We start from the raw sequence: 11,836 nt of genomic DNA, 5'->3' as shown, positions 1-11,836 counted from the left end.
TGCAGCCATCTTGAATTTAGTCACGATAAGTCGAGCGACGAGTAAGAATGAACAGGTATGATAAGGGATCAGATTCCAAAAATAATTCAGTGGAAATGCATGGATTCCAGTTTCTTCCAGTAGCAGCAACTGGAATCCATGCATTTCCACAAATTATTTTTGGAATCTGATCCCTTATCATACCTGTTCATTCTTACTCGTTGCTCGACTTATCGTATCTAAATTCAAGATGGCTGCAAACGCTAAACTTCGTGAAGATACTGTCTGTATAAATAGTCTTGTAAGTAAACTACCAGTGATTTTTCAAAGTTCTCAATGTCTTGTTTTAAATGTCAGGGCCCTCGGAAGTCTACCAATGAAGTGTGGAGATACATTGAGCCTCGTAAATGGTGTAAAACAGTGATTTATTTGCATGGCTAGCCCGATGCCGAAGCACCACCATTGAAAAAGCTGTTGGTAGCATCGGCTAACTAGCGCCAGATTTAGGAGTGCAGGGGACAAGCCGAGGTGGGCTATGAGACATACGTTCACACTCGGTATCATGTTTCAACACACTTTAGGTCAATTTCACACCGGAATTCTCCTTTAAATTGAATTTAAACCTGAACCTCTTACCCCAGTACGCTGCTCCTATTCAGTTGATGCAAGTTATGGTGTAACACTAGCTCACTAGCTGTTTTTTTTTGTTTTTTTTTTGGTCTCGGTCTCGTCTCGACTTTGTCTTGGTCTTGACTCAGTCTGTCTTGGCCTTGGTCTCGTCTTGGTCTCGGTCTTGATACCCTCTGGTCTTGGTAGTGTCTTGGTCTCGGTTTAGGCGGTCTTGACTACAAGTCTACCAGTCACTGTAAAGTTAGGTTAGGCTTAAGCTAATGTTAACGTTAGAACTAGGGCTTCGACTGCACAAACAATTAGTTTAGATTTAGTGAGAACATTACCTACTCAAAGGGCACATAATGACAGGGGTGGACAATCATTTCCCCCTGAGGTCAGAGGATAATTACTTTGATAAAGTACAGGGTGTCCGCGCGGTTGTAAAAGGTAGTAAATAGAATCTACCAAAATTAAGGCCCTTGAAAGGTAGTAAAAGGTAATAAATGCAATTTGACTTGGTAGCAGGCTTGGAATTTCACCATTCTGGGGGCAAGGCCACTTGGCCTTCAGTTGGGCATATTTGGTGGGGGCACAAAGGCCACATGTCAGGGCACCAAGGCCAAAGTTAACTATACAGTAGTAGGCTATAAAAATGATCAAAGTTGTATTTAGCCTTTTCACTGCAGTAGACCTGCATCACTGTATGAAACATTACAAAAACATGAAACATGACATATTACATAGAACTGTAAATCATCTGATCATGTAATATTTACAGATATCTAGGCTATATATAACATTTATTTTATATTTGGCCTGTTATGAAATCATGTATTGAACAATTTAAGCACAGCTCAGCTTTAAGAGATTCAAATAGCCTAGATGCATGCATTTTGTGATCAAATGCTTTCACAAACTCTTAGTCAGCTGTCCTATGATTTACCAATATCTAGGCGATATTTGTAACATTTATTTTGTATTTGGCCCGTTATGAAATCATGTGGAACAATTTAAACACATTGTAAAACGCAAAGCCCAAATTTGGAGACATCCATGCATGTCGAAATTTACTGCAAATTCAAAACTAGATTACTCTGGAACGGCTAACTGTACAGGGGACCGCTTTACACTTTTGTGTTCGGTAAGGTCTGCTGTTTATTCCATATATGGTTTGTTATGTGTTAAAAGAAGGGTTCGTGAAGTATTCCACCGAGATGAATGGGTAGGGAGATCATGGGACGCAAAACCTTCAGTAGAATGTATGATTAAATTGAATTATATTTAGGCCTACTTTTCTCGCGAACCGTTCAACAAAGCAATTAGCGGCTAACATCGTTTAAAAGCTGAGAAAAAGCTCTTTCATGTGATACTTGTGATGTCTGTGTGATGAGTAGGCTACTTCGCGAGTAGTTCAACTGAGAAGAATGGGTGAATTGGACGCACTTTCTTGCGCTGTCACTTTCTCCACTGCGTAAAAGACTAAATTAATTTGCACTGTGAATGCTAAGATTATTTTGACAGGCCACAGGCTAACTAAAAATCGCTATTAGTAGGACGCAAAGCAGAATATTGAAAGAATGGGGCACCAAGGCCACCGTGGCCTGTAAACCTCTGATTTTCAAACGGGCTTCACGGCCAATGCAAGGGGCTACGACGGCCATGGCCGTCGTGGCCGCCGTGAAATTCCTACCCTGCTTGGTAGTACATTTTTCATCACCACCTCAATATATGATTTTACATTTTTTGCTTAATATTTGTGTCTACATGTTTTAACTGCATCTTGCCTAATTAAAAAATATATACGTGCTAACAGGACCTGAGTGAGTCGGAGTCGATAGCAATGATGTAGAAGTAAACTGTGTAGAGTTCCGTGGTTGACAGCCTATCAGCGACGCCAACAAACAACATTTTCGCCTTTTTGCTTCAGTTGATATTACAGGGATACAAACAACGCGCTTTTCGGTGACTCCTTCACGTTGCTTTGGGCGACTTATATGAATCGTGCAGATCCGAAGAGTTTTTTAGGGGCCAGGGATGCAGGGATGCTTTTCGGCGACTCTCGCGTTTTTCACGTCATCTATCTAGGCCCTACCGCAGGCTACCAGAGCAGCGTTTATCATATGGGCCTGCTGGTCCGGTGTCCGGTGCTTCTGTCACTCATCTAATAATATTTGTTCATGTAGCAAAGGAGCGGTAGATGTAGGCCTAGGCTAGCCTATCACTCTGATAGCAGCTAAAAAATATAGGCTACACTCACTCCGTTAGGAGGCAACTCTCTCAGTTTACACTAGGCTACTTCAGCTGGAAGTTTTAACAACTGTGGACTTGACTAGTGTAAGCTTTCGTTCAGCTGACGGTAGCGCTGCCATCTGACTGTGATCATCCAGAACCGTGCAATAAAATTCCACCTAGCCCGTCAGTAACAAAGTTCGAACTAGTCACTGACATAGTAACCGACAACATTTTTTTAACGTAACCTAGACCTAGTATCTAATGTTACGTAATTGCAAGAAAACGAGTGAAAACAATTCCTTAGTTTTAACCACGCAAGTGCGCGTATCATGTATTAAAACGGTAGAAAACTGAATCAAAGACGGTGCATCAACAAAAACAGCATGCAGTTTAAAAGTCCCGTTATTTAAAGTCCCAGACATTTAAAGGGACAGCGATCACTCAAGACAGACCTACACCACAACTGAGTGATGAACGTGAAATTCTTTGAATAGCCTACAAAACACTGCATTTAGATGACAACTGCGTGAAGAACCACGCTAAAGTTGATGGCGAATTAAGTTTATGGCATTCACATTTAAATCATTCAATAGCCTATGAAAACTTGATCAGTTAAATTGTTCTCATAAAAGGAGCAGCAGGCCTACAAAATATTCCAAATAGGCTAGTTTTATTGCAGTGACAGAAAACTGCAACATATGAGTTTAAAACCATGTTAAATTTGAAAGCATCTAGCTAGTGACAGGAGGTTTTAGGGGGGGAAAGAAACTCTGTAACCTACTTGATTCCACAGTCAATGTTCAGTATTTGGCCTATAATTTAGCCTATAATATTGGCATTTGAATCCATGAAAACTAACCAAAATCTATAATTTCCTATCGACAACAGACCAGTAATGCATCGAATCGCATTGCTACACATTTTGAAGTATTGAAAAGAATCAAATCAATGGCTTAAAGAATCTATATTTGATCAAATTGTGATTAAACTTGATTTACACTCCTAAATGGCATCCTTACCTACCTACCTAACTGTTGTTTTGGGAAGTATTTATCATGCAAGCATCGTGCATCCATGCTGAGTAATGCAATGAAATAATAGTTTTCAATTTTGCATCAGTAAAGCAGTCCACTGATGTGCATGTTTTCACGGACTGCTTTGTGTCAAATGTGCAACAACAATACCATACCAATAATAATGGCTTTATCCATATAAATAGATTTCTGGGCCTATCCTTAGACTGGAGTTGTTTTTTATTTTTTTTGGGGGGGGGGGGGGGGAGGGGTAGTCGGTAGTCGGTGTTTTCACCACACATGTTTGGTGTTTTAGCGTCATTTGTGCCAAGGTTATCATTCACCTTATTAAGGCTAAGGGCTGGTTAGGATAACTCAAGAGCTAGGGTTAAGGTAAGGACAACTGAAACTGAACTCCTCGACACTACAAAAAAACATTGTCATTGACAATGACCATACTTAATGATCACAATTAGAAATTATTAGTGTACCTAATATTTATGATTTATACCTTATAGCAAGTAGTAAGTGGTACCACCCCCCCCCCCCCCCCCCCAAAAAAAAAGGGCTGCTGCTTGATGTCGTGTTGGTAGTAAAACATATTGTGGAGGTAGTAAAAAAGGTAGTAAAAAGTAGTAAATTCAACTCTATGATTCCTGCATATACCCTGAAGTAGCCTATGCTGGCCACACATTGAACGATTGACTGAAATAACGTTACAATGCACAAAATGCATTGTGCTGGATGTTAACTGACTGGACAGGAGCCTATGACGGATTAGCTATAAGCTAGGCTACCTTATAGTAGGCCTATGCAATAACGTTACTTGCAAGCCCATGTCTTCTTTCTTAAAACAAACAACTCAAATGGAGTGTCAACTTTAACTTTAGGCTACCCTGCATATTGTCATTTGCGTGAAATGTAGGCTAACGTTAGCCTCCGTTCTCATGGATCATAAGTCTCTCATTAAAATGATATGCTGAGGAATATGATAAAAACACTTTGTTAACGTCACTACCCTATGTTATGTAGCCTACAGGACATGACTTGAGTTTTTCCTCTTGAGCATGAAGATAACATTTGTGGCATAACTTCGTAGCTTCATAATGCATGCTTCGTATCCAAATGTCTAGCACCTAGGCCTGCCTAACGTTACTTTATTGCCGTTTTAAACATTTTTAGCCTTGAACGGACATATCACAAAAAAATGAAATGTCTCCTGTACCACACAGGGGAATTTCTGTCTGCTTTTCTCTGCCAAAAGTTAACAAATTTCAAGCACCTTGCGTCTTTCTTTCAATGCATTGCTATACGGCTCGGGGTTTGCTTGTCCTCAGAGTTCGTCCTTAACGACGGTTGTTAGGGACCTGAAACCGGTCTATATGCATCCCTCTGTCTCTGTTGCTCACCCACCCTCACGATCACTGACTTGCAGGTCGGGTCAAATCCGCTGTTCCAGAGGAGAGTGACCTTGTGACCCCTAAACAAAAGGCGGGCCGGCGTCCCCAGAAGGTCATTGTCTTCAGCAGTGATGAGGAAGAAGAGGGTGAGATGAACGTCCTCTAGTAACACCATCGTAAACAGAACAGAGAAAACCTGTTTTTTCATTTATTTATTTATTTATTTATCTGTATTTATTTATTTATCTATTTATCTATTTACCTCCTGTTTCTGCAGATGCGATCATGGAGGAAAGTGAAACTCCCAAAGTGACCACACCCATCGCTCGGTCCTCACGACGCACTCGTCTGAGACACTGAACCTCATCTGTCCATTTCTCTTTCCTTTTTAAATCATGTTTGTTTTTATCGGGTGCGTTTGGGTTCATGCAGTGGCTTCCAGTGCTGGCTCACAGAGATGGAGCTGGACTTACATGCAGTGCATTTTGCCATCGTGTGAATCCCAGCATGCATTGCTTTTAGCCAGCGCTGTGAGCCGCTACCTGAACAGACACACCCTTTTTTAAGGGTCCAACCAGCAAAGCTGCCAGACTCCAGTTTTTATCTTTTATTATTATTATTATTATCTTAACCTCACCTTTGACCACTTGTGACGAGTGATTGCATATTATTTCAGCAAAGCAGAACATCACAACTGTGCTGTCTATGTTTGTTTTGTTTGTTCGTTAGTTGATATGTATGTTTATTCTCTCCTGAGTAAATGATTTTCCATAAAAATGTAAAAGTTGCAAGACGCCACAAAAGTCCTTTGGATGCTGTGAGCACCTACGTCTGCAGTGACCTGGGTCAAAAGATGGTCCTGTTGCTCAGCTGTTGAGCCCTGTGTTCTGGGCCACCAGAGAGCTTCTCATTTGCTTCCTCCTCTTTCTACTGACTGTCTTATTTTTATGTTCACGTTTTTAACTGGTAACTGGTGGTTTAACAGAATGCTCTTAAATAAATCTGAATTTTAAGTTTTTACAAGTCTTCAATCTTTGTGTGTGTGTGTGTGTGTGTGTGTGTGTGTGTGTGTGTGTGTCCCAACTCAATCATTGTCTTCATCTTGCTCCCTCTCTCTCGCTTGCTCCAAGACTATGGGAGGTTGTTTGTGAGTAATGTCCTTGTCTCAGTCTTGCGGCCTCATTCCAAATGAGTTGTAGGTTCTCACTCCGTATGTGAGTGTGTTTGCCCAGTTGTGTGTACAGTGCGGTGAGGTCATGCCTTATTTGGCAGGCCTTGTAACAGCTCTCCCTTGCGGCCCTCGTAATCGGCCACTCTGTGCCTCTGGACCTGCCAAAGTGCAATCTGCAGGGAAAGATGAAGTCGAGTTTTGTGTTTTTGTTTTCGTGCAGAATAATCGGTCAGTTTATCGGGCCCTCTTGCGCATCTGCGTCGTGGAGGCTATTCCTGGAGGACCGCCGCTTGGCCTGCTGAGCCTGATGAGTCGATCATCGATTCTGCTTCTATTAGCGGAGTGGCCAAGGAAGAGATCAACTTTGAACCTGATCTGCCAATTGGAAGTGTTAGATTGAAACACCAGCACCTCAGCCCTCTGCTCTGTCGAGCAGCTCATAGCGCCAGCCTTCACTGCAGCCGTCTCCTCACTTGCTCATGTCCATCCTCCTCCATTTAGACCACCTCACTCCCTCCCTCCCCCTCACTCCCTCCCTCCCCCTCACTCCCTCCCTCCTCCTCACTCCCTCCCTCCTCCTCACTCACTCCAAGGTGACACAGCATTGTAGTTGTAGCCTGACTTCACCTCTCATCCCTCACTTCTCTCATCCCTCTCTTCTCTCATCCCTCTCTTCTCTCATCCCTCACTTCTCTCATCCCTCTCTTCTCTCATCCCTCTCTTCTCTCATCCCTCACTTCTCTCATCCCTCTCTTCCTCTCTTCTCTCATCCCTCTCTTCTCTCATCCCTCACTTCTCTCATCCCTCTCTTCTCTCATCCCTCTCTTCTCTCATCCCTCTCTTCTCTCATCCCTCATCCCTCACTTCTCTTATCCCTCTCTTCTCTCATCCCTCTCTTCTCTCATCCCTCTCTTCTCTCATCCCTCTCTTCTCTCATCCCTCTCTTCTCTCATCCCTCACTTCTCTCATCCCTCTCTTCTCTCATCCCTCTCTTCTCTCATCCCTCACTTCTCTCATCCCTCTCTTCCTCTCTTCTCTCATCCCTCACTTCTCTCATCCCTCTCTTCTCTCATCCCTCACTTCTCTCATCCCTCTCTTCTCTCATCCCTCTCTTCTCTCATCCCTCTCTTCTCTCATCCCTCATCCCTCACTTTTCTCATCCCTCACTTCTCTCATCCCTCACTTCTCTCATCCCTCTCTTCTCTCATCCCTCTCTTCTCTCATCCCTCTCTTCTCTCATCCCTCTCTTCTCTCATCCCTCTCTTCTCTCATCCCTCACTTCTCTCATCCCTCTCTTCTCCCACGCGCTCCCTTTCCTCCCCTCTCTTCTTGCTGCTAGTTTTTCTTTTATTATTTTTTTTTCATAAAGGGATGACCGTGGAGAGCACCATGAAGGCCAATTACCCCGTCTCCTCCTCTTTCCCGTCTGTGAGAGGATTTGTTCGGGGACACAGAGGCCAGGCCTGCGCTGGATGGGAATCGGGGGCGGTGGAGGCGGATTTATAGAATTTTTTTTTTTCTCTCTTTTTCTCATCTGCACTTTCAGACAGAACTTTTGGTTTCTCGCGCTCAGAGTGGAGCGGCATGGAGGCAGCAGGTGACACAGGTGTGCTTTTAATGGCCGCTCTTTCAATCATTCCACCATTATGCTCTTGAATAAATTTGCCGCTCGAGGAGATGAGGTGTGTTTGTACTGGTGTGTATTCATTTGTGTAAGTGTGTGTGTGTGGACTGGCACAGTTTGATTTGATGTGTGCGATCCTTACTAGTGTACAAGGGGCCCAGGGGCAGAACACACAGAATTGTAAAGCAACAGCTGCCAGGCTACTCAAACACACCTCTGTCCAACAGCCTGTCCTGGCTTTACAAGCACCAACCAACACACAGATGGGTCCGGCCACATTCTCTCGCTGTGTGTGTGTGTGCGTGTGTGTGTGCGTGCTCATGTGCTTCAGATTAAAGCAATACCATCACTCAAGTGCATCAGAATCTGTGTGTGCTCTGTTTTGATATCTGATGAGCTTTGCTGCAGTGTGTTACGATGAGGTGTACATTGTGTTTTGGAACTGCATGTTTTCTGAAGCACTGTGTGTGTGTGGGAGTGAAGGAGCGTGTGTTTGTGTTGGACGGCGTCGTGCTGCGGGTCTGTTTGGGAGAGGCCACCAGGGGCACAGAAAGCAGATGGCACTGACAGACTGTAACTCACACAGGGGCGAGCGAGAGCGCGAGAGGGTCCGCAGGAGGGAAAACAGCCGTTAAGACTGAAGGGGAAGCAAAGGAACACACACAAGTCCAGCCCAAGGAATGCAGTTTTATTTTCGGCACAGAATCCCTGCTCATGCCAAGAGAAGCGCAGAGTACACAGTCACCCAAGCGGCTCTGTGCCAACAGGCGCTGAATAAACCCGCGAGTGCCAGAGCATCCCTGTCGTCTGTGGCATGTGTGCCCGTCATACTGTAGCGCCATGCAGTGGGCATAGCCTGGCTATGATGGCTGAGTCATAGCGCCATGCAGTGGGCATAGCCTGGCTATGATGGCTGAGTCATAGCGCCATGCAGTGGGCATAGCCTGGCTATGATGGCCGAGTCATAGCGCCATGCAGTGGGCATAGCCTGGCTATGATGGCCGAGTCACTAAGAGCTCTAGTGAGAGGCAGGTGAGGGCCGTCGCACAGCCAAGTGATGGCGCAAGTTGTGAAGATGGCACGACGCTGCTCTTGCGTGGGTGAGGAAGAGGAGGATGGAGGAGAGGGATGGGAGGAGGGTGAGGTCATGGAAACAGAATGCATGGTGCAAAAGGACAGGATTTACGGAAAGCATGCTCCTCAAGCCACCGGTCACTGTTGGCCCCCTCACTGAGACTCGGTGGGGGGGGGGGGGGGGGGTGATTGCACGTCTGCGAGAAAGTGATAACCTCCTAAATGGTCAACCCACACAACAGGTCACCGTAGAAACGAGCAGCACTCTTGAGCCATGACATCATTTCAATTGAGACAATGAGACTGGATTGCACTTTTTACTCTGTGTGTGTGTGTTCATGCTGGAGTGATGTGGATAAGGGGTGGGTGTGGGGAGCGGGGGAGGGTTAGTAGCTTATATACACACTGCGCATCCCACACACAACCTGAACAGACACACCACCGTGCAAGACACACGACACGACTCCACTGAGACTGTCACCACTAGAAGCAAAAGGAGGAGGAGGAAAGAGAGGGGGATGCTGTCAGCAGGTGTCTACAAGTGAGATTGGACATTGAGAGAAGGGAAGAGAAAGAGAGGGGGGAAAACAATAGCCTACAAGACATAAAGGAGGGAGAGATGGAAAGCAGAGTCTAAGACTTGAAGCTGAGTCCGTTGAAACATCGTTGGAGTTTGGGGGGAAAACAATAAATAGGTGAGTGACAAAAATGTCTCTTACAGTGTGGTTTTCACAGTGCATGTGTCTGAGTGATTCCTCTCAGACAGTGAAGGCAGGTGAATAGTAGGCACTCAGGCAGATGGGATTGTGTGGGCTGGGATGCTGGACTAAAGCTATCTGCTGTTTTAAGCTCATAACACAAGCACTGTGCGACTAGCGACTTTCGCACTGTGCGAAAATATTCCTCACATATTTATTTCACACTCCAGATAACAAATTGCAGTAATGATGAAATCTTTTAGAAGTTGTTTGTCAAGAAATAGGATAACATGACTTGAAAACCTGAAAACAGAGATAAGAACAAAGGAATAAACGTGTTTACCTTTACAATTCATAAATTAAGGTCACTTGTGAACTGGTCTCATGAAGGAATCCCAACTTTTCTTTCATGCCCGTTTTGGCTCCAGCTCAGAGAGAGAGAGAGAGAGATGTCACCACTAAGAGTGTTTTATCCGATAGAGGACGGAGCTGCTCCCCTCCAGGCAGGAGAGCTTTGGGGAGGAAAGCAGGTCAGAAATAGGCTCTGTTGAAAAACCACATTATGCTTCTCAAAGCTGCATGTTGAGGACATCTCAGTGTGACGGTGATCTAAGCTTGGGGCTTTGGTACAGATCTACATTCAAATCCAAACTGTCCTGAATGCATCTGAATTAAAAAACATCAGAGGCATCACAAACATGCTGTTGAGTATCCAGTGAAAGACCATTTTAGGAATGTTTATGTCTCACTTTTGTAAGATTTATCCTTATGATGTTATTACTATGATAAAAAAAGCAAACATTTGAGACTGTTCTGACACGATCACAGCTGTGTGAGAAAGTGAGTACATGCCTGTGGGTCGGACTTAATGTGTGTGTGTGTGTGTGTGTGTGTGTGTGTGTGTGTGTGTGTGTATGTGTGTTTTCCCACAGCATCATGCTCTATCCAGCTCTGCTCTGTGTGATGCTGCTGCTGCTGAGTCCTCTTAAACCAACAGAGACACGAGCTCTTCACCCCCCGAACCCCAACAATGCCATGCAGGTACTACACACACACACACACACACACACACACACACAAACCACCAGAGATGTGAGCACTTCACCCACCTAAGCCTAAAAATGTCATGCACACACACACACACACACATTGTTAGACAGCTATTGGATGGGAAGGACTGTGTGTGTGTGTGTGTGTGTGTGTGTGTGTTTGTGTTTGTGTGTTTGTGTAAGACCTGTACAAATCGAGGTTAAGGACCTTGTTTTCAAATTGTGTGGGAGATGTGTGAAAGTGATGGTGCTTAATTAGGCTAATGGTGATTGATAACATGAAAAACATAGCACACTCCCTCACCGTCATCTGTAAATAAGAAACATGGTCCATTATTATTATTCTCAAAATTAGTTGCGTGATTCTGTACTTTCTTGATTGTTTCTTCATTTTGGTTTTAGATAAATAAACTTTGTTGTTTTTAATTTAGTTAAATAAACTTGAAATATAGCCAACATCTACATCAAAAGGTCTTTCACCATAGGAATTATTAGCCTACATGAGGCACATTTCATTACATCACCTAAAGATGATTCTCTCTGTTTTCTCATTCTCAGTTAATAAGTAGGTATATTTGCAAAGGTGACATGTTCAGAATAAAGTGCTACTTCTGAAAAGAGAAACTGTGGTTTTCAACACTGTGTTGAGCACTGTGGAAGCTGTTGCTCTCTATTTTCTGTCAGTTTCTGGAGCAGGTCCTTGACCGTTACAATGATCTCCTGACCCTCGATGACCTCGAGAATCTAACAAATGACCAACCTGAGGAGCCCATGCAAGTGTATAGTTCCGGGTTTAAGGTCGCTGAGTACCCGAAGTGGATCGACCTGCCACCCCAGAGTGACAACTCATGGCTCCGCCTCATGCGTGCTGCTCTGGCCAATCAGAAGCGAGTGGTGCCTGACCGTGTACGGAGGGGGTGGAACCGTGGTTGCTTTGGGCTAAAACTGGATCGGATCGGGTCAATGAGTGGACTGGGATGCTAG

At 44.3% G+C, this 11,836-nt stretch overlaps 2 protein-coding genes across 2 annotated transcripts in view; both read left to right on the top strand.

Moving 5' to 3' along the window:
- Positions 1-6,267, top strand: part of ncapd2 (non-SMC condensin I complex, subunit D2) — a 55,133-nt gene extending 48,866 nt beyond the window's left edge. Inside the window, exons 31-32 of the mRNA XM_076279697.1 lie at positions 5,272-5,382; positions 5,514-6,267. Of these exons, the coding sequence (XP_076135812.1) occupies positions 5,272-5,382; positions 5,514-5,596 (194 nt within the window). The 3' untranslated portion in view covers positions 5,597-6,267. The remainder of the gene's footprint in view (positions 1-5,271; positions 5,383-5,513) is intronic.
- A 4,472-nt stretch (positions 6,268-10,739) lies between these two features.
- nppcl (natriuretic peptide C-like) lies at positions 10,740-11,836 on the top strand. Its single transcript, XM_076279345.1, has 2 exons — positions 10,740-10,844; positions 11,537-11,836. The coding sequence occupies exons 1-2, from the start codon at positions 10,740-10,742 to the stop codon at positions 11,834-11,836; spliced, it is 405 nt and encodes a 134-aa protein (XP_076135460.1).

The sequence above is a fragment of the Alosa pseudoharengus genome, unplaced genomic scaffold (genome assembly GCF_046254945.1).
Source record: "Alosa pseudoharengus isolate Yale_2024_CS ecotype anadromous, Long Island Sound unplaced genomic scaffold, YU_APseudo_1.1 YU_APseudo_1.1_scf_12, whole genome shotgun sequence".
Taxonomy (NCBI): domain Eukaryota; kingdom Metazoa; phylum Chordata; class Actinopteri; order Clupeiformes; family Clupeidae; genus Alosa; species Alosa pseudoharengus.
This window is presented reverse-complemented; position numbering and strand designations above follow the sequence as displayed.